The following is a 22,002-nucleotide window of genomic DNA, read 5'->3' as shown; positions in this document are numbered from 1 at the left end:
GACTTGGACAGCACGCTATTCTCATCAGCTCGTCGCCCGAAGAGTGTATCATCCCCTAGTGGGACCATCTTTTGGCCTGGGTGGTGGCTTTGGTTTTGGAGGTGAAGCACAAGGCTGAGGCAGAACTCTCTGGGTCTCAGCAGGGCCCTGTGTGCCCACAGGTGACCCGGGCTCTGGCCTGCTTTGGTGGCACAGTTTGCAGCTTCTTCTTAAAGCAAAAAATGTCCGGACATAGGGAATTTCTGGCCATTTTCCCTCTCTCTCACAGAGCAGATCGCACGAGTTCTAGCGAGTGATGATGCAATCCAGAGGTGTTTGAGAAACCACTGAGTTCGTGTTTCCCACTTTGAAGAGCAAGCAGAGAGAGGCATCGCCTTCATGTGCCTGTTTCGGGCAGTAGCTTGGGGCACCCCCAGTGCTGAGCCTACTGGGGCTAGCGGCAGCCACTGAGTTTGTCTGAAGACGTTGGTGGGGCCAGAATGCAGCTCTTACTGGTGCCTACCTGCCCCTCCCTTGCAGTCCTTTGGCACATGGCTGTGGTGGACCTTCCAGCCCTCACTCAGCATTTGTTGGGGTGTTGACGTGCTCCAGAGAAGAACCATGCTGCAGAGGCCCTAACTTAAAAAGAAAATCAAAACAAAAACCCAGGGGCCAGGGATTTAGCTCAGTGGCACCACACCTGCCTGGAAAATGGAAGGTCTTAAGAGTTTGAACCCCAGCACCGAAAAAAGAAAGACAAAACCTACCAGCCAGAGCAGTACTCTTGAACAAGAGGGGAGAAGGACAGGGTAGAGATATTCCCTAGTTCCCAGCCCTCCTCTGAGGCCAGGAAGACAGACTGGAATAACGTTTTCAGGACGAGTCTCTCTGATCTTGAGTAAAGTCAGCCTCCAAAAGAAAGAAAAGCAAACAGCAGGCAAAAGCTGGAGTTGAGTCTAACAGTAAAACAGCACTTTCTCCTCATTGTGATTGTGGTGAATTAACAGTGTTACGGAAAGAATCAGTAAGTGACACACAGAGAGGCAGCAGAATGGAAGGAAAATGACAAATTTACTCATCTATAAGGGTCCCTCGCCCATAAGCCGTGCCTGGATCGACGACTCCTTTTAGAGGGTTTCACAGCCTTGACTTCATTTGGGTGGTTACATTTCATTCTCACAGTTCAAATCACCATCACAGAATAGCTCATCTTTTAACCCAGACGTAACAGTTCTTTGCAGTTGGGGAGTTTACCTTTAAGATTCGCCTAGTTATCTGTCCTAGTCCGTAGGAAGGGGGTGCTCAGGGTCAGGGGAGCAAATGTTAGCAATGGGTTCTTTCATCCAGACACTTACGATCAGGTGGCTCCAATCTCTTCGGAGCTTGAGGTCTTGCTGTGCCGTTATCTCAGGGTCAGACCAATGCCTCATTCAGCAGTTAGTGCGTTCGGCGCCTATTAGTTTTGAGCTAAACAAAACAAACCGCTGTTAGAGACAGCAGAAGCCACTTTACACTGTAACACTTTATGCTATTTATAAAAGCTTTCCCTATCAACAGGACAATGCACCCAAGACTCATCATTCTCTTTGGGCTCAAAAGACTGAGCGCAAGAGTGTCATGAGCTAAAAATCACTGCCTCTGTAGCGCATGATTAAACCAGAAGGGACATCAAGGCAGGGCACACTCGACATTTCCTTTCACTAGTGTGGCCCGGTCCTTTCAGATTTTAGAACAGTGTCCAGGCTGGCCGCCTTCACATGGCCCAGGAAGATCTGTGTGCTTATGTGAGGCATCTTGATCCCCAAATCAGCTCCACTACGAGGAAAATGACAGGAGAAAACTAAATAAACTATTTTCTACAGTATTTAACTCTCAAAAATTCAAAGTTCATGTTCAACATTTTTGTTTGGTTGGCTACTGTTTTAAAGGTTCCTTTTAGATGTAGTAACTAAAGTTTGCTCTCATTATTCATCCAATTAGAATCTGTAGCACATCTGAACATTATTGAGAAATGTAACTACAGTTTTGAAGCTATCCATATTATAGACAAAGAAACAGCACACTCAAATACTAGAGTATGAAAACGTCCTAACCCCCTGGTAAAAAGCAGAGCAGAGTTTAGAAATCAAGCTGTTTCCTGATGTGCTTGGGAAGCAGATATGCTGAATGAAGACTTCGCTTAGTCAAACTGGAAAGAAAAGCTGGGTTAGTGTGGAAAAAATGGAGTCCTTGGAATTTGGGAGGAATTGTGGTGGGTACTGAACAAAGCGGTCACTCAGAAGACCGGTACAAAAGACAGTGTGTGTTTTTTTTTCCGATGAGCTCAGGTCACTGGGTGTTCCTTCCGTGGTGGACACCACAGACTCTGGATATGGTCTGGTCACGGCTCATGAGCACGAAGGGACAGACTGTGGGGAAACAGGCGTTCATCAAGGCAGCAACGGTGAGCAATAAGGAGCTGGGATTGTAAAACACAGTGAGAGACACTTGCATGGTGCAGGTGATGGTGTAAAGAGTTACGTACATGCACACCAGGACGAGGATGCTGTGGATGGCCCTCGTCTCAGGTGAGGATTTGGAAGAGATATGTGTCCCGTGGAGGTAGTGAACTCGCTGCTTATGTGTATACAGAATGAAGACCATGGAGCCACTGGCCCATACACAATGCATCAGAGATGGCTAACACCGCTGCAGTGACTGAGTTGGAAACCTTCTCGTGTTCTCTAGAAAAGCAGTACCCAAGGTCTCTTTTGTGTGTTACGGTTTTGTTTTTCTGATTAGCTGTCACATTCACAGGAATGATGATATTCAGCATCAAAGGCGGGACCCAGCAGAGGACAGCGGCGGGGCTCATGTGCTTGAGAGCTTTTACTTTCAGCTCTTTCCACTTCCAGTCCTCGGGGCTGATGCTGATGGCCTGGAAGACACTCAGGAGGCAGGTGCTGCCCATGGACGCACCCCTGCCCACCCTGTGAGCGTAGAACACCGGCTTGCATCCGGCATCGCTGAGGAAGACTTCCATCCCGAACGCTGCCATGGTCTCTGGGATTCCCCTGGAGAGCATGGCCAGGGTGTTGGCCACAGTCAGGTGCCTGAGGATCACATTGGTGGACCTTGATTTGCCACTATTGAAATAAAAGCATAAATACTGGCTTAAGAGGAAAATGTTCCCCATGGCTCCAATGACCATCTGGATGAGGAAAACGATGCCAGTTTTAACGTTCATGGAGGCCATTCTGCTATTTCTGTGCCCAGTATTTGCTTCATTAAATAGTGGATTCATAGGACACCCTGCACTCTACATTTTTGTTGTTTCTAGAACAGGTAGAGTGCCCACACGTTTCCTAATTTCTCACACTAATTCATAACAAATCGAACACATATTGCACCACAGTGCAGTCACTACGACAGTCCTGTCTTTCTCTTCCCTTAGAATTTAGCTATGTAGTTTAGACATTCTCTTACATCTTAGTAGAAAACATTTTTGGTACCAGGGATTGAACTTGGGCCCTTGGGCTTTCGAGGCAGGTGGCAGAACCACTGAGCCAAACCCCCAGCCCACCTCAGTAGAATTTGAGCTTGAACCAGAATGGCCTGCTTGTTACCATAGCGATGTTACACACGTTATGTCATTACATAACTATATTACCCTCATTAGCTGTTGATGTTTTTGCAAGAATAAATATATATGCATGTCTTATAGACCACTGTAATGCCTAACTTTAAGTTTACTTAGGTATACTCACCGTGAATGAAGCCGTCTGACTGACCACTGTATGTGAAACATGAAGGACGCTTGAGAAGTAATAAAATGCATGCACATCAAGCAATTTACTGAATCTGTTAGGTTTTTTCAATGTGAAACATTACAAAATCATTATTACAGAAAAAGTATAATCATTACAGAAAAAGTGCTACTGTTTATCCTGTTTCTCAGAGATTATACATACACAGTGGTGATTTACTCAGGGAACAAATTAATCTTCAAACACACACACACATACCCATATATATCCATTATTTTATAAAAATATCAAAATTGTACTTTTTACATTACTTATTTCTAATGGAATGAAAATAACCCTTGTAAAATGGACCCAGGCACCACAGGATCATATTTAGGGAAAATTTGAGATGAAAGACAGAAACAAAGGATGTTAGTTAGTAGAAGTTTAAGAAAAAAATGAAAATCCAACTTTTTGCAAATGGGAAGAGGGCCAGGAGCTGGGAGGAGCAGGAAGGGAGGGTTGGAGTAGGAAACAATAATAATAATAATAAAAAGAATTGAGGTGTGTTATGTACATATGCCAAGTCCCCGCTGATAAGTCATCCTTATGTACGGCAAACATGTGGTAACAAAAAGTAAATAAAAAAGAGCACATAACAAAAAGAAAACTGTGCATCATGTTTTCCTGTGACAAATGCTAAAGCCCTTGGTTTTTGTTATTTTAACATTAAGAGGGAAAAGCGCACAGTGCTCTCAACAACCCACCAGCACTTTCCTGTACTCTAGAGCACATTTTCAGTGGAGATACAATTGCGGACTCAAGCGTGTCCTATCCAACTTCGACTGAATTAATTTATCTATTGCTACTCCTTGAAACTTTGCACAGAGAATTAGCCGACGCAGTCAACTTCCCCCCATGTACTAATAAGTACACAGAATTCCAGAAAGCTAGACTAGTCTTTATGAAATTTCTCCATGCTTAAACCATGGTACCTTTAAAGCAAAATTCGTTTCCAAATTGCAGTCCTACACATCTTAAAAACCAAACTTCATCCCTGCCAGCGCTGGGCTCTGGTGTCCTCAGGAGTGACCATAGCAGTCTCCAGGCACCGGTCCTGGAGCCCCCGGCTGAGAGGCTCTGGCCACACCTCAGGTGTCACCGCTCCACCTCGGCCGGCTCCAGGTGAGACCCTGCTTGCCCCTGCTTCCTCAGCGGATGGCGCCTCTCCGGCTCAGAGAAAACACTCACTGGCTCCTTGCGACCCCGACGCTGGCCTCCTGGAGTCAGGCAGGTGAGGGATGTGTGAGGGGTGGCGGGGCCAGACCAGAGATAAAGAAGGACTTGTGGTGACTTCACCGCCCCTGGGGTGAAACATCAGCCCTCCTGGGAGTTGCCAATTAAGTTTCTCGCTCTCTTTGTGGGTGGGGTGAGCGTCTCCACAGAGCAGAAGTGCGGCTGCCCGGACTCACTTTCCACGCTCCCTGGGCACAGACGGTGGCACAGGCAGCGGAGGCCTCACGACCGCAGGGAGGCAGAGCTCCTGGGTCCCACGGCGGCCTGAGCCTCTGCCTCCCCCTACCGCACTATCAACAAGGTTACGATTAGCTGCTAGGGAAGACAGGAGGGCGAGCCAAGGAAGACGAGCACCCAGCCGCAGAACAAGACAGACCGCTGGAGGCCGTTTGTGACTGCAGCCAGTCTAACCAGGAAGGGTCGTGCAGGTGGCCCAGTCGTGAGTTCAAAGGGACACTGGGGACCCACGTCTGTCCAACTGCTTGACAGTTTATTGAGGTATCGGAAAAAGATATTTACTGTGGAGATGAACATGGTAAAAGCAAGTTTTCAGAGAGAGAGAGAGAGAGAGAGAGAGGAGAGAGAGAAGAGAGAAATTATGTCCAAAAATGCATACACGCTTCAGGAAAAGAAAAATACCACGATGGTTTTTTCAGCAGATGGTGTTACCCTCCTGGGGGGACACAAGAGGAGGCTGTCGTGTATTACGGAAGTCCCGCCACACTGCCGACCCTGGAGAAGAAAGTGAAAATGCATGCGTAGCAAGCTCAATGACCGAAGTTGCCCTAGTGGCCCTTCGTGACACTGGTAAACGTCTGGAAGCTTGTGGCCACCGCTCTGAACACCTCTTGTAATTGTAGGGGCCAAAGGGAGCTTGTACGAATCTTATGATGTCTCAGTAAATTTAGTATTAAAATGTTTATTCAAGCTTTTCTTTGCCTGAAGCGTGTGTACATGTTTTCGTGGCCTATGTATTCACCCTCCTCCCTCTCCATAGTCAGGATAAATGTAATACACACACACACATGTGCAAATGCCATGCAGATATTTTATGTATGGATTTTATAAGTCACAAAATATTATACATTTAGTAAAAGCACATGTGTGCATGTCCACAAAAATTCCTGGTGAAAGAAACTCATAATGATTTTCAGTCCACAGTACTTACATCAGGTTACCACAACCTCGTTAGGAGACAGTGTTGTGTTGGTTTGCAGTCTGGAAGAGCTACAGATACGGACAAAGCATAAACTGAAAAAATTACATTTTATATTGATGTAAGAGACGGAAGGGAAATCTTTCATGTGTGACATGCTCATAAGGTATAAATAATCTTACCACAGGCAGTGGGTGAGGTGATGTTTGTGTACAGTGACCAGACGATCACCACATATAACGAGAGTAAAACCCGTGTCCTGAACTTTCAGCGCGGCGTGCCCAGCCGTGGTGCCTGTCCCCTTGCTAGGTTACCGGCCCTGGCCGATGGGGGAGTGCGGCCTGTGGGGTGTTTGCAGAGCCGCTCGGCCGCAGCCCTGCAGGCAAAGGCGCTGTTGACCCACTCGGACTGTGGGTGGCGCCTACCATAATCTTGTGGCCCAGATCAAAGCGAAGAGGAAGGAAGTGGAGCTCAACCTACACGGGGAAAAGCGCGGTGTCTACGGGGACGGCGCGGCGTGCGAACCCGGGAGAGCTCGCGTTCTCGACTCGGTGGAGCTCAAGTCCGTCAGGCTGAGGTCGGCACTGCGTCTTTGGTCGCGGTTTCCTGGCGTCTTTCAGGCTTTGGACGGAGCTGCTGCTAGGTCTTCTGTTGTCTGCGTCACGAAAAGAAATCCACTCACACAGTTACAGTGTAGATTCTTGGATTTTGTTGAGAAGGAAACGCCCAATCAATACAGAGTTTGACAGCAAGAGTGGCTTAGAAAAGCGGCATTGTAAGGGTAAATTTCTGCAAGCGGTTCAGTGGTTCCTAGATTTGGTCCTCTCATTTTACATGTGATTTCTCCTTCTGATAAGGCAGAACGTAGCGGTGGTCTGTGTAGGGAAACGGTTAAAGAAACATGTAACATGGATCCATCTGATATTCCTAATTCTCCAGTTGTGAAATACAAAGAATAGTGTGATTACTACTGGTGCTAGTAAACATTTTTTGAAGAGACGATAAAAAACAAGATGCTGTTCATTTCTCCTGGAGTCGGTTCAAAATGATAGAGTGAACCAGACAAACAAACAAAAAACCCAGTCACCCAGCTCCAGGATGCATAAACAGAATTAAAGTCTTCAAAGTGTGTCCTGAAAGAGAATCTTCTGTCTTGTAGCCCTAGGGCTAACGTTGCCAAAAATCAGAACCCAAGTCCTTGTGACGCGGTCGGATGACCTACAGCGCATGCTCCACTCTTAGCTCAAAGGGCATCTGCTGTTAAAGTGAGGGTGCTGGCTGGAAAAGAATTGGATCACACCGATTGGGCTGGACGTAATTGGAGAAGTTCATGATGCTGGGGACACTGAGCTACTAAACCTCATTGACGTGAGGTTATTCTGCCAGAGAAAGATTCTTCGTCGTCAGTGGCAGAGAAATCCTCGAGCACTACACCCTGTGGCATTGATCTCTCATAATCCTGCATTGCCTGTGGGGGAAGCAGTGAAGCTTCCTATGCATGTAGCAAGCGACAAAATGCTCATGTCCTCAGGACCTAGTCAGGGTCAGATCTCAGAAGGAGCCTAGCGGTAAGGTGCACAGTACCGTCCCGGAGGCGGTACGCTGTAACCCCAAGGACACTGAGGTTTCCGATTCTTTCAATCAGGTATTTAGAGAACAGGTATTAGGGATGAACTTCAGGGGCGCAGGATAATGGTGGAAAGCACACTAAAGTAGATCAGACTGAATGTCTTGATAAGAGCCCCTTTGGCAGAGACCCTTGATTGAATGTCACACCTCAGGGATTTTCAAGAGGAACTGAGAGTTTGCTTGTTTGGATGGTTGAAATATTGATGAAGGGCATCCATCGTGAAGGGGCTGGAGATGCCTGATGCTCTTTGGTTTACTGTTGACGAGAGTCTTCAGTGGTTCAGTATTTCGTGAATACCGGCTTTGCCAGGTAAAATAGACTTCTCTGAATCACTGGGGCCATAAGAGACATTTGCTTATAAGTTTCCAGGCCAGCCACGCGCCTCTGTCCAATTCCCCAGCTGTTTCCCAAATTAGATCTCCTCCCAAGCACTCGGACTCTAGAGACACCTACAGAAACTTCTGATTGTTTCTGGGAATTGGGAAATGGCGAAGACTTTTTTGTTTATTTTTAGAGTAGTCTCATTTACCCAATTGTGCACTGTCACTGGAATTCCAGGTGAAGTGTTAAGTGCATTTCTGCGGGGGCTTTGAGGTGCCAGAGCTGAGCCCATATCTTGATGTGGCCACTTCCAGCCCACACCAGCGGCACACATCACCGCCATCACCGTGGCCTGCCCTTCTGAGGGTGGAAGAAACTGCACATTTCCTTTTCCAAGCTGGGAAGCGGGACTGTGCTGTGTCCCATTCCGTCCGGGTAAGTCCTCAGGACTGCAAAATCTGAGCTGCACCAGAGGGAGGAGGGAGAGCTCATTCTTCAGGCACAGGCTGAGCTTGTGGTCATAGACAGAGGTCTGAGAACCGCCCGGCCCCTGACGTCTCCTCCTGTATCTGCAGCAAACCAGCACGGACAACTGTGGCAGGAATCGCTTCCAAGCAGAGGCGAAGATTTTTATGACTGCGAAGACTGGGATTCAGAATCTCTCTGCCATTCAGCTGGCCCCTCTGAAGCTATTGTTGCTTCAACAGAGTTAGTTCTGTGGTTTTGATCGTTGGAGTGGAGTCAACGGAGACAGGCATTTCTCTGCATGAACAGTGTGATGAAATGGCAAATAGTAAAATGAATTTTCTTCACTTGTGCTTGACAGTTTTAATGTAGATCACAATCAGGCCTCTTTGAGATTCTCTGTGGTGCATTTGCCAACGTGGGGAAATTATCTTTCTGAAGTTAGGGAAGGAGACATCCAGGAAAGATAAGTTCAGACTTGAGAGATTTGGACACAGGAGTACAACAATTCAGTATGTTTTGCATTCAAATATACCTTTTCATATACTGTCAATTATAAAAAGCTACATATATTTGGGCTCCACTTTTTTGCGACCTGAATGTATGACAGCTGATGTTAGTCTTGTATTTCACCATCATTTACAATTTTAATAATACTTTCTCTCAATTTTTCTAAAACACCAAAGACACAATTATACACTAACATATGGAGATTACACTCTACTGTAAAATAATAATTGATTTTTAAATAATTTTCAATGATTTCAATTTTATATACCTTACTTTAGAGTGAGCATTAATACTGCACATAGCGTCTGCTATGGTTTGGGGCTCGGTGTCCCCCAAAGCCTCGTATGGTCCTAGGCCGGATCTAGAGGGTGTGAAGTTGGAACCGACAATGCAACGCTAGGCTCAAGGGCACTGGGATTAAGGGTGCAAGTGCTGCCCACCCCAAGTATTCTGAATAAGATAAAAGGGGCAGGAGACGCTGTTAAGCTTCTCTTACTACCTTTGCTACCTGTGCATGCCATGTTGTTTCTCCTCTGTGAATCCTACTGGCCATTCCTGTCTTGGAGCCAGTTGACTACGGACTGAAACCTCTATGAACTGTAAGCCAGATAAACCCCTTCCCCTCTAACTTTGGGTGTTGGGTATTTTGTCCCAGCCATGAGAGAAAAGTTGTTAACATAACTTGTACAGTATGTACCAGAGAAATGTAATAAAGTTTTATAGTTCTTTCTGTAGCTATGCAAAAGATGGTTCATATGTGGTAAACTCAGCGTGGTCATAGAAAATGATTTAGTATACCAATATCTTAATAACAATTTTGTATCTTGGTCACAAGGTATACTGTTATGTGGAAGAAACATTTATACAAAATAGAAAGATGTTCGTTTATTATATTCCAGAAGATTACAAATGGGACAAGTTTTACACTGCTTGGATTATTGAATGAACATCACTGTATTTCTATGACACATAGCCTTCCTGGCTGCTGAGTCCAAACCTTGTCTTTGTGGACATTCAGTTGAGTCAGACAATCTCCTTTTTGGTCAATTGTCTTTGCTTTAAAAGAGAAACATTATTAGATCCCAAGTCCGTGTGTTGTATTAAGTGAGGAGTAGAGAGCCATTAAGCATAAGGGGCTTAAGGTGGTAGATGTTGTGCAAAAGCATCAGAGGCTTTGGAAAATTCTTAAAAAGAGAAATACATTTAGAAATAAACCTCTAGGACTGTGAGTGAGAAATGAAAAGGTTTGAGTTAAATTTTATATGATGTGCTTAACCCACACCTTCTCATCCATACAGAGTCCTGGGTTTTGACTGTTTCTGCCAAATCCCGGACAATGAGAAAATGACCACAGATTTGAAGTTCGGAATACTCTTTCTTTTCCAGATTGTGATTGGGACCACTGGGAATTTGTCACTCTTGTTTCATTATATCTCCCTTCAATTCAGTGGAAACAAGACAAGGTCCGCAGATGTGATCCTCAGGCACCTGACCATGGCCAACTCCTTGGTCATTCTCTCCAGGGGAATCCCAGAGACCATGGCCTCGTTTGGGGTGAAGCAGTTCCTCAGTGATGCTGGATGCAAGCTCGTGTTCTACGCTCACAATGTGGGTAAGGGTGTGTCCATAGACTCCACCTGCCTCCTGACTCTCTTCCAGGCCATCAGCATCAGCCCCAGGCGCTCTGTTTGGGCGGAGCTGAAAGTGAAAGCCCTGAGGTACATCAGTTCCTCTACTGTCTTCTGCTGGGTCCTGCAGATGCTGTTAAATATTAGACTTCCTATCATTTTGACCAACAACAACAGCAAGAGAAACATCACAAAAACCATAGACTTTCAATACTGCTCAGCTGGGCCTCATGACAGAGACCCAGGCTCAGTGTTTGCGGTGCTGAGACTCTCCCATGACGTTCTGTGTTTGGCGCTTATGATCTGGGCCAGTGGCTCCATGGTTTTCATCCTGTTCAGGCACAAGCAGCGGGTCCACCATCTCCACAGACACAGCTCATGCAGGTCTTCCCCCGAGACCAGAGCTTCTCAGAGCATCCTCATTCTGGTGAGCGCTTTTGTGTTCTTCTATACCCTGTCTTCCACCCTTCACGTTTGTATGGCTCTTACTCGTGGCTGTACTTGGTGGCTGGTCACAGCCTCTGCCTTCATCAATGCTTGTTTCCCCTTTGCCAGCCCCTTTATTCTCTTGAGTCGAGAACACTGGGCATCCAGGTTCATCTGGAAGAAGTAAACAAGCAGCAGTCCTCCAGGTGAATAACGTTCCATCTTTCCACATTCAGTCATTGCCTGCACTCTTTTGTTGCAAAAAATTAACCTCAATTTTGAGGCAGTCTTATAACAGTAGAACTCCAAAATAAATATAACTTTTTTCTTCAATGAAAAATAATTAATTATAATACTGAATCCAGCTGTAAACTTTTCTTTTGCAAGTTTATTGTGAATTTTTAAAATACTTCAAAAAGCGCTGATTCTGTTTTTTCCTTCAGTTGTTTTTTTTCCCCTTTGAATCAATTTTCCCTTCTTTCTCTCCCCCGCATCTCTTGGTTCCCTTCCCATCTGGACTCTTCCTAATTCCCAATATCTATGTTTTCTTTTCTCCTTATTGATACTTTGGGTTTTATCAGGGATTCCCATAGTGGGTTCTGTTCTGCTCGGGGCTACAGCACAAGGTGAGAAGAAAAACTGAGACAGAATTAAAAAGACAGAGAAACGGGGAGTCAGGATGGCCAATGCTAAACCACAAAGACCCTGTCCAGCCACAGCTGTTGATACTGACTGGTGACATCACAGTTGGGTCAGAGTAAAGGGGCTACGTGGAGTTGTAAGGGATACGTTGCTGATGTAGGCAAGGCTTGTAAAGGAAGAGATGAAGTATTCTCGAATAGGAACAGGGCAGACACCAGATAGGTGGTGGTTAGCAAATAACCTTGCCCTTCTAGTGAAGGCTTTAATTTTGGGAACAGAATTCGGATGTGAGTCACTCTGACCTCGGATGTGTGTTATCCCCTATTAAGCCCCATAGCTTCACAGGTTTGTTTCTCTGGTCGCTGCCATGGCTGTTGGCGGGGCTGATATTGGCCCCTGCACCGCCACCCATAATGCCCGTGAGTCACGTAGGCTTCAGTTGGACTCACTTCTGTAAGCAGGCGAATCGTGGGCTAATGACAGAGAAGGCTGCACAATAAGTCAGGCCCTGGCCTCGCCTCCATGTTTTCTCCCCACAGAATGTTTCATTTGGGAAATGTAAGTTTGTGTTGCTGGGCTCCTGCCCAGTATATCAAAGCGGTTTGTGACTATTTGAACTGTGTGTCCTTTCAGGAATGTTCTGTTAAGCTCTGACCCCTCACAAGAAGTTTCTGTTAGACTCCACCCCCTCTCAGGAATGCGCTGTAATTCTGCCATTCCCTTAAAATGAAATATCCATCCTATTAGGAAGGAAGGACATCACTTTGCAATTTAAACTGACTTTTTCAGCCAGTGGTTAGTGTTGTTGAAACCATTTTCTATTTTTTTTTTTTGTGACAGGGTCTTACTATGTAGTTGAGCCTGACCTGGAACTCACTATGTAGCCCAGGCTGGTCTTGAACTCACAGCAATCCTCCTGCCTCAGCCTCCCGAGGGCTGGGATGACAGGCATGTACCACCATGCCAGGCTGAAACCATTATTTTCTAAACACGTGCGTACTTTCTGTGCCTGTCCTATGAAAGAAATCTTAACTGCAGTCGTGAGAATTTCTTACTGACCAGAGGGTTGTGATTAAGACAGTGATTCTGCTTCTATAATAGCGATAATAAATAATGGTAGCAATAATAAATAAAATTTGATGCAATTGTTGTGTAAGTACACATACAATTAATTGTGTAGTAACCTTGTTTACCAATCAGCTTTGGGACAAATGAATCGTAGAAATTATAGTCATTGTTTCATTCTGTAGCCAGTAGTGTGTCTTCTGATAAACTTGGAAAAGACATCTGCCTGGTCTTTGACTGGACAGTCATGTGCTGCCGTGTGAATGTGGTGACCAGCTGGTATCCAAGGCAGGTGTGGTCTCAGTGACTTCTGGGGGGTCCACTTTGCATCTGCTTCCCACACCTGGTACCGTGTGAATCACCACCTTCCTCCTGGTGCCTTCATGCCCGAGGCAGCCGTCCTTCTTCCAGATGCTTCCTCTTATGGCCCTCAGTATCTGAGGAAATCTTGACAGCATTGAAGCACAACATAGCTAAGGTACAGCGATCCTGGGAGACTTCAGTAAATAACTCTTGTTTGGAAATTCTAGCTGGAGAGCGCAGCTACTCATACGCTCTTGAAGGAAACAGTTCTCCTCTATGGGGGGGTGCTGTCCGCTTTGACCAAGCCTGCAGCTTCAGGAGTAAACAACTCTTAATAATGAATGATAGAAAGGGAAAGAATATTAATAAAACAAGGTTTTTAGTGATACTATAAACCAATGAGTCCTGACTGACATTGATGGAACAGTCCACAGCACAGCAGGCACACAGCCTTGAAAATATCAGAGGATTACCGTCCTCAATAGATGACCTCTAAGGCCTAAACAAAAGCTTTTAAAATTATATAAAAGATCAAAATCTTATATTTTGGCTAAAATGGGCAGTAGACACCAAGAGCACATTAAAAACAAAACAAACAAAGAAAAAACTATGACGTGAAAATTAAATAACACACTCTCCAAACACTCTTGTTTGAGAATTGGACAACAGGACTAAAAGATTTCCATAAAAATTTCAGAGAATTATTTTATGTGATATGTATCTAGACTCCAACTTGTTTTGTGCCTTCCTTGGGATAATCTAGAATATATTCATGCAGCTGATTTCCTGTAGGGCCTAAATCTTGTGACTACCCCCAGTTGAGAAGGCTGCTATAACAGATTAATGTACATATTCTCTCAAATTTATTCAGAAAAGTTGTGATCGCCATTGTGGATTCATTTTTGGAACCATGCATTTGAACTTTTATTACTATTTTACAATGTAGAAGCTGGAAGTATTTCTATTTACTATTATTGCACATCCCACTTACGTTCACAAAGTTTACTTTGTCTGTTTGATTTACTATTAACTGTCAGTTTGTGTTTTTATCTACAAAAGGTAGCAATTTATACCTACTCACAATTCTTTCAGTCTCTTTTTAATAGTTTAGAATGTATTTTAAATTATCTGAGCTGTCCTGTCTCTGTGTTCATGAGATGAAAATAGACCTCTGTTGATTTGTCACCTGCACACATTTTTTTTTTTGTCTGTGAGGACTGAGACCATCCAGAATGTCCAAAGTATTATTTGGGTATGAATTTTTAGATACTGTGAGAAGCTTCTTTTCAAATTTTAAGTGATTTTCAATGATGAAATATGTTCTTGGAGTTTCCTTTTAAATCAACCTAAGGATTTTTGACCTTAAAATAATATCATACTTCAATTTTCATATTACTAGATATTTCTTTTAATTTCATATACATATCAAACATTTTTCTTCTGTTTTCCATAACATATACCAGTCCTGCTTCTGCATTAATATGTGTGACTTTCTTTCCTTGTAATTAATTCAGACTGCATGTTTATAGTAACCCCTATAGTGTATACTTCTGTATTTTAAAATATAACCTACATACAGAGACTTGTACCTGACATACCATGTAATTCAAAACCCTGGAAAGTTTCCCACCTTCTCAGGTAGCAGCCAGTTGAATCAGAGCAATATTTATGACCCCCAAATCTCCCGTACATTCCTTGTAATAACATCCTATTGCCCCAAATAAGCATTTTTTCATATTTTAAAGTGTTTCTTTGCTTTTCTTGATATGCAAGAAAGAGTGCCCAGTGTAGTTAGCTTTTCTTCTGAAAAAAATCATTATTTTAATACTGGGTATTAACTCATTGAATTCATGGCTTCCATGCTGAGCTACACCTAACTCCTCTCTGTGTTTATTTTGGGAAGCTTCTCCCGGTATCACCGAGTCATCCAGGCTGGTCTTGAACTCTGGTCCTCCTGCCTCCATCCATGAGTGGGGTTACAGGCACGCTCATTGTACTCAGCTCTTCTGAAATTTTATATAAATGAAATAATATATCATAAATTATATATACCTGTTATCGACCATAGGGTAGCAAACACGGGATTTTACGAGGAGATATAGGTTTTCTGAAAGGTGGGAGCAGGTTCGGCGATGATAGTTAGATAAAAGCACTCAACACCGAGGTGATGCTTGTAAATGCTGTTGTAATTTTATTTTTAACTCTAGGTGTTTATATATTAGTTTCAAGGGCACATCTCAAGAGTGATTCCAGTCACAGGCAGGCATGAGAAAGATAGACAATAGTACTGTAAAAATTAAGACCACAAGGTCAAGGTAAGACCACACCTATATACCATCACAAAAGCTAAGACCATTAAGTCAAGGTAAGATCATATCTATATGTAGTCAGAAGGGGAAGTTTGTAAAACAAAGGACTGGCTTCAGCATGTCACCTTCAGGATCACCTTCAGGACTTCACAGTCCGGGGCTCAGAGTCAGCACTTTGGCCGCCCGTCCTCTTGTGTCTCAACACCTCCCCATCTCTAGGAACATTTAATTGTTCCTAACCTTTCCTGGGCCCAGAATATAATTTTATAGATAATGAATAAGTAGTAATAAAGACAAAATAGAACAGAATTATAGATGAACCCAATGTCCCCAAACTGCAGGCAGAGAGGCCAGCTATTCTCTTTATGGTTGATTTTGCATGCGGTGTGTGCCAAGGACCTCCAGGAGGCTTAACCCCGTGGGGACGATACCTCGGGTCTGGTTTCTGCCAGGTGAGCGGCATTGTCACGCAGACTCCACTGGAGTGGTCGTGGCAGTTCCCGCTTTTTTGTTTTTTAGCCGTAGAACAGCGACCTCTGTCTGCAGCTGGGACAGGGCTTGAGAAAAGATTCTAAGAAAGCAAGGGAAAACAATTAGAATTATGCAAATAATGCAAAATTTATAATTCCAACTATAGTATAGTGGACCCAGGAAAGGGGATTTAATGCCTTTAGTGACGAAGATAGGGATGAAGTTAAACCTTCCACTGAAGTAATGTCCAGATGTGACTGGCTTAATGAGGTAATTTGTGACTGCAGTGAGGAAATGTCATGTAATACATTGTTATTTTGTTAAATGCCTAATAGGTGCAAATGAGTCTTTTCCCATTCCTCAGAGGCATTATATTTTAATAGAGTAACACAAATATAATTATAATTGGTATGACATTTAGTTGCCATTCGAATTTTAAGATTGTTAATATCTTGGCCTAAGGCTAATAAAATTTCTTCCAATGTATTTAATTTTGATTTAAACTTCTTGTTTATTTTTTGTTGTTCTGTTAATGTTAAGGTGATATTTTTCTGCATTTCATTTATTATTAACCTTCTATAGCAAACTTCAGCTATTAAAATCTTAAAGTGTTTTTTTTTTTTCAAGATAGTTATATCTTAAAATTTGACTGGCTATCTATAGAACAGTATTAACCTTGAGTTTTTATCAACAAAGTATAAAAGACCAAGTTAACCCTATAATCGAAATTTAAAAATTTGTAATGTATAAGAAATGTTTAAAGCACACCAATTAAACTTAATTTTAATTGAAACAAAGATATATTTATCAAATAGTTAAAATTTTCTAACTTGATTTTTGTTGTAAAAATCTCTTGATGTCTGCCAAAACATAATTGCAGTTTTTTTGGCTTGCAGTTTTTTTTCCTTATATTTTGTCTTTCATAATTTTCTCACCTGATTTTAATACATTAGAGATTTTTTTATTTTAGTTCTTTTAATCTGAGTGTAAGCCCTGTTTCATCTTTTTTCTGAGTCCCATCATGCTTTCCCATTTGTATCCTCCAGTGTAGTAAGGTTAAACTTTGTTCTATCCTTATCTCCTTCATATCTTTTATCTTAGCAACTCAAGTGGAGGGGAGATAGCTCGACCTCTTCTAAAGGGGAAACACTGGGATTTGCCTATAATGATGTCACATTTTCTGAGACAAGTTTATCACAGGAAAATGGCAGATTTAGCAAGCAGGTGTTTTATAAACAAAACTAAATAGTTTTTATTAGCAGTTGATTACCAGAGTAGAAGCTTGAGTAGTTCCTAGACCACAAGAGGCTCCACATTATCAAAGTCTCAGGTAAGTAAAACAAAGGCAGATAACTTTTCTTTTGTGTAGAGATTTTTTTTTTCCTTTGGGGCCAAGTCTGGCTTAGTTGAGACCATGATAACTCACAAAGTTTTTAAGTATCTTTGGTTGCAGTTTTATCTTATAGTCCCCCACAAAATCTGTATCAAAATTTTTAATTATGTACTTGAGAACAGTTGGTTTAGTATTAGCATTTCCCATAACTATTAGATATTCCCTTGTCCGGTGATGTAATGCAAGACAAAGGGTGGGGTGCCAGGGTTCTGTTTCAGAAAACGTCCTTGTTTATTTGCCTGGAGGGCTCTTTAAGCATAAGCCCTCCTCCCTTTCTTTTGATGTATGAAGGAGGCTACCCAGCTCTTTCCATTTATTTTTTTAACCAATTTTTTTTATATATATAGTCACCTAAGAAGTTAATATATTTCCTCCCTGGGTCCCCTTTCAAAGATAAACTAGGGAGTAATCTAGGGGATCTCACCATTCAGACAGATGATTTTATTCATTTTTTTTCTTTCTGTTTCACTATTGATGAGCCGACCTCTGAGTTCTAGAAAGGGAACCCAGGAAATCCTGGGGGAGCGCCTTTTCCCTTCCAAGGAGGCAGACAGTCACTTGCTCCAGTGGGACTCGGATTGACACAGGGAGCAAAACTTTTTATGAAAGAATTTAATCCCGTAATCATCCTTGTGTTCAGGGAAAAAAAATAATTTTAAAATTAGTTAGAAAGCAATCTAGTGGGGTGGTGTTTTTGGAGCTGGATGCTCCCATCTTGTTCCTAGGAACAAATTTAGTTTAACACTCAATAGACGAGACACTGACAAGACAGACAGGTGTCACACAAAAAGAAAAGCTTTGATTCTATTACCCGGAGTCCTCGTCAGGGCCGGGGTCAGGGGAGGTTTCCCGGCTCGTCAGCCACCTCGATCCTGACATATAGATAGTTGCAACTGGTTAAAATTGAGCACATAACACAATAGCATATTTAGAATTTAACCCTTTGATGATAACCAATGTAAACATTTTATAATAACATATTTGGTCATATTTATTGGGGGTATATCTTTTTAGAAGGCATTAGTGAGTAAAGACCAGAATAAATTTTTTCTGAGTAGTTGTCTTTTTTACTATTAACAGTTTATCTAGATCTGAGTTTATATCTAATTATCTTGACAAAATTTTAATTTATAAAACCAGGTTATAGGAATTAACAAATTATTAGTATCCTTGCTGTCATTTCAATCTAGTATAATTGGACAAATACCTTTCAAACAATTGTACAGACACAAACTTGTAAGACAATTTGTGAAACTATAATATGCTCAAATGTATTTGACCAATTGAATTATAAGGCAGGTGGCAGCACTATTGAGTTAAATAAATCTCTAGCCCTAGAACTTCTTTTAGTTAACACCAGTTAAAACTTTGGTAGATCAATTAACAGATCTCATAGAATTAGAATCAAAAGGAATGAAAGTTCCATTATTATAAAAGTAAATCTTTTGTAACAAACTTGAAACCAACAAGTAAATATATATAATTTTGTTAAAACACTTCCACATATCTTCTCTACATATTTAAGCCTTCTGGTCTTGTATATCTTTCTTTATATCTTTCTAACAAGACAAACATATAAAATTTTTTCATATCAAAAGTATATCTCTTTTATCCATAGCTTTTCTACTATCTTCTTCTGTCTCATTTATTATTAACCTTTTATTTGTGGATGTAAAAAGTAATTATTTATTATGACAGGCAAAGTATGAAAAAGCACATAAGATGGAAAAGCAGGAAGAATTAGCTCTTAGGAGGAGCCTTTATAATCTTTATCTTTAAGGGATTAACAGAGTCTGTAATGACGTCCACGAAATAACACCGGAAGATTGACTTTGGTCCTTTTCACAGCTTGCGTTAATCTGTTTGATAAAATGCTCCGGGATCCACCATGGCTGATCAGCATTTTGTGGAAAAACACAAGCAAAAACCCCTTTTCCAACTGGGGGTGTATAACCAATTTAAACTCAAGAGGGTGATGTTTTCTAATCGGCCCTTGGGGTCCCTCTACTTGAATGAGGGGGAATAGTCTAAAGATTTCCTCCCCTTGTGTTGCGGCGTGTTTAAGAGCCTCTTGTAAAGGAGATATTATGCCTTGAGACCCTTCTCCTGCAAGTATCTCATAGCTTGCTAAAGTTATTCCCGCCTGTTGATTGTGGTGCGCAGCCACTTTGCATTGTTTGGTATAATTAGTCAACCATAGGAGGTAATCTCCTCCTGATAAGACAGCTTTGCTGACTGTCTTTCAGTTCCCTATTGCTAACTGAGTTATTAATTCTAGAATAGGTCTGCCTACATGCATCTGAGCTGCTGGTTGAGTGTATTCTTCTTCTCCTAGCAGCATGGACATTGTAGGCTTAACTCCCTTTTTCGCAAAACTACTATGAACTGTTTCTTTAGCTCTCTCTTCATATTCTGTTCTCCAGAGAACAAAATCTCCTGGGGACAAAGTTGCCTTAGCAGTTTGAAACCAATCATACACTGTTAGCTATTGAGTATCTATTATTTTTAAGATTTGAATAGTATAAGGAGCGGGTGGTCCCAGACTTTTTACTGTCAATTGTAATTCTTTTAATGTTTTTAAAGGCAAAGCTTTCCAAGTTGGTTTTTTATCATCATATAGAACAACAGGGAAAGTAAATGACATATCCCCTTCTGCCTTAGCCTGTGCTATGGCACCTTGAAATCCTACTGGAGGTAAATATCTTCTTGGCTTTGGAACTGGCTTTCCATGTTTTTTTATAGGAGCAGAAATCATTACCTGAGGAGGGGGATTATTATATTCCTCAGGGTGATATTTCTCTGACTCATATTTTCTTGTATCTTCTAGATCCCAATCATCAGGATCATCCCCTGTAGCTCCATGCTTTGGTGGGCCACATTTATTTTTGGGGGTTCCTTCATCTTGTTCTGAGGGGGCTTCTTCTATTAAAAATTTTATATCAGATTTTTTCAATAAGATGTCTCTTATCTGTACCCATAATGGGAATGTCTGAAGTGGAGGCGTCTCCTCTTTATGAGAAGACAGATATTTTTTCATATCTCTTCCTAATCTCTTCCAATCTTCCAAAGTAAGGTCCCCGTCCTCTGGGAACCAAGGGGCAACCTTTACTATAAAATCATAAAATCCTCCAGCAATAGCCTTGGAGACTTTTAGTCCCCTTTTTTTGCAACATATGCCTCAATATAGAGACAAAAGTATGTCTTCCCTTTGATTCTGAAAGACCCATATTTTCTGATTACTCACCTATAACCAGTCTTTTTACTGGTGGGACTGTAGATCCCTTCGTGAGAGCCGACCTTAAACTCCTAAAAAATATATATATATATATAACAAAAGAGAAGAGAAAGCTTATCTTTCAGGTCCCTGTTCGGGCGCCACTTGTTACCGACCGTAGGGTAGCAAACACGGGATTTTACGAGGAGATATAGGTTTTCTGAAAGGTGGGAGCAGGTTCGGCGATGACAGTTAGACAAAAGCACTCAACACCGAGGTGAAGCTTGTAAATGCTGTTGTAATTTTATTTCTAACTCTAGGTGTTTATATATTAGTTTCAAGGGCACATCTCAAGAGTGATTCCAGTCACAGGCAGGCATGAGAAAGATAGACAATAGTACTGTAAAAACTAAGACCACAAGGTCAAGGTAAGACCACACCTATATACCATCACAAAAGCTAAAACCATTAAGTCAAGGTAAGACCATACCTATATGTAGTCAGAAGGGGAAGTTTGTAAAACAAAGGACTGGCTTCAGCATGTCACCTTCAGGATCACCTTCAGGACTTCACAGTCCGGGGCTCAGAGTCAGCACTTTGGCCGCCCGTCCTCTTGTGTCTCAATACCTCCCCATCTCTAGGAACATTTAATTGTTCCTAACCTTTCCTGGGCCCAGAATACAATTTTATAGATAATGAATAAGTAGTAATAAAGACAAAATAGAACAGAATTATAGATGAACCCAATGTCCCCAAACTGCAGGTAGAGAGGCCAGCTATTCTCTTTATGGTTGATTTTGCATGTGGTGTGTGCCAAGGACCTCCAGGAGGCTTAACCCCGTGGGGACGATATCTCGGGTCTGGTTTCTGTCAGGTGACCGGCATTGTCACACAGACTCCACTGGAGTGGTCGTGGCATATACCTGCATTTTCAAAATATAGTAATTATGATTTTATCTATATTTTCACAGGTTTACCAAACTTTCTATATCTTGCAAAGTATGAATTTAAAAAAATGTGCTCATGCATTTTTTCTTAAAGTGTCACATCTTATTTCTGAGCACAGAGATGAGCTTTGATAAATTAGTTATACCTTGTAGTACCCTTAGTGACTTTTATACCTACCTAATTAAGCTCAATTATTAAATGAAAGATACATATGTAGAAAACAAAATGGTCTCATTCAGTCCTTTATTCTGAACATTCTCCATCAAAAAGAGCTATCCCCGGGCAGGCAAAGCCTTGATATAGTCTCTCCATTTTCTGTCCTCAATTCTTGGATTGTTCTGTTCATCTGTCCTTACAGGGGTTTCTAACTCATCAGGATAGGTATAAATAAAAGAGTAGGCTCAATTTCAAAAGAGAAAAGTTAGTAGGTATAATTGTTATTAGTATGCAATTTGTGACAAAATCCTACATCTTCCAAAAAAAATTGGCCACGGTCATTTAGAGAGGTATGTTTTTATTCC

The 22,002-nt window shown here is 42.1% G+C and overlaps 2 protein-coding genes across 2 annotated transcripts in view; one reads left to right on the top strand and one right to left on the bottom strand.

The window, feature by feature from the left end:
- Positions 1 to 2,307: 2,307 nt before the first annotated feature.
- LOC104857283 (vomeronasal type-1 receptor 4) lies at positions 2,308 to 3,214 on the bottom strand. The gene is made up of 2 exons (XM_010617065.1): positions 2,718 to 3,214; positions 2,308 to 2,629 (listed from the first exon to the last, which is right to left on the bottom strand). The coding sequence occupies exons 1-2, from the start codon at positions 3,212 to 3,214 to the stop codon at positions 2,308 to 2,310; spliced, it is 819 nt and encodes a 272-aa protein (XP_010615367.1).
- A 2,556-nt stretch (positions 3,215 to 5,770) lies between these two features.
- The window catches only part of LOC104857206, a 31,127-nt gene continuing 14,895 nt past the window's right edge, over positions 5,771 to 22,002 (top strand). Inside the window, exons 1-8 of the mRNA XM_033766037.1 lie at positions 5,771 to 5,807; positions 5,861 to 5,898; positions 6,344 to 6,538; positions 6,600 to 6,733; positions 8,422 to 8,542; positions 8,683 to 8,815; positions 8,967 to 9,084; positions 10,531 to 11,137. Coding sequence (XP_033621928.1) covers positions 5,771 to 5,807; positions 5,861 to 5,898; positions 6,344 to 6,538; positions 6,600 to 6,733; positions 8,422 to 8,542; positions 8,683 to 8,815; positions 8,967 to 9,084; positions 10,531 to 11,137 — 1,383 coding nt within the window. The remainder of the gene's footprint in view (positions 5,808 to 5,860; positions 5,899 to 6,343; positions 6,539 to 6,599; positions 6,734 to 8,421; positions 8,543 to 8,682; positions 8,816 to 8,966; positions 9,085 to 10,530; positions 11,138 to 22,002) is intronic.

This window comes from Fukomys damarensis, unplaced genomic scaffold (genome assembly GCF_012274545.1).
Source record: "Fukomys damarensis isolate Sample0158 unplaced genomic scaffold, DMR_v1.0_HiC HiC_scaffold_19, whole genome shotgun sequence".
Lineage (NCBI taxonomy): Eukaryota > Metazoa > Chordata > Mammalia > Rodentia > Bathyergidae > Fukomys > Fukomys damarensis.
Note: the sequence above shows the minus strand (reverse complement) of the source record. Positions and strands in the feature narration are given on the sequence as shown.

Excerpts from the sequence above, each read along its gene's own strand:
- LOC104857283 (XM_010617065.1), bottom strand. The coding sequence starts at position 3,214 with ATGGCCTCCATGAACGTTAAAACTGGCATCGTTTTCCTCATCCAGATG. Across the intron at positions 2,630-2,717 it reads ACACACAAAAGAGACCTTGG|TGGCTCCATGGTCTTCATTC; the intron begins GTACTGCTTTTC and ends TGTATGGGCCAG.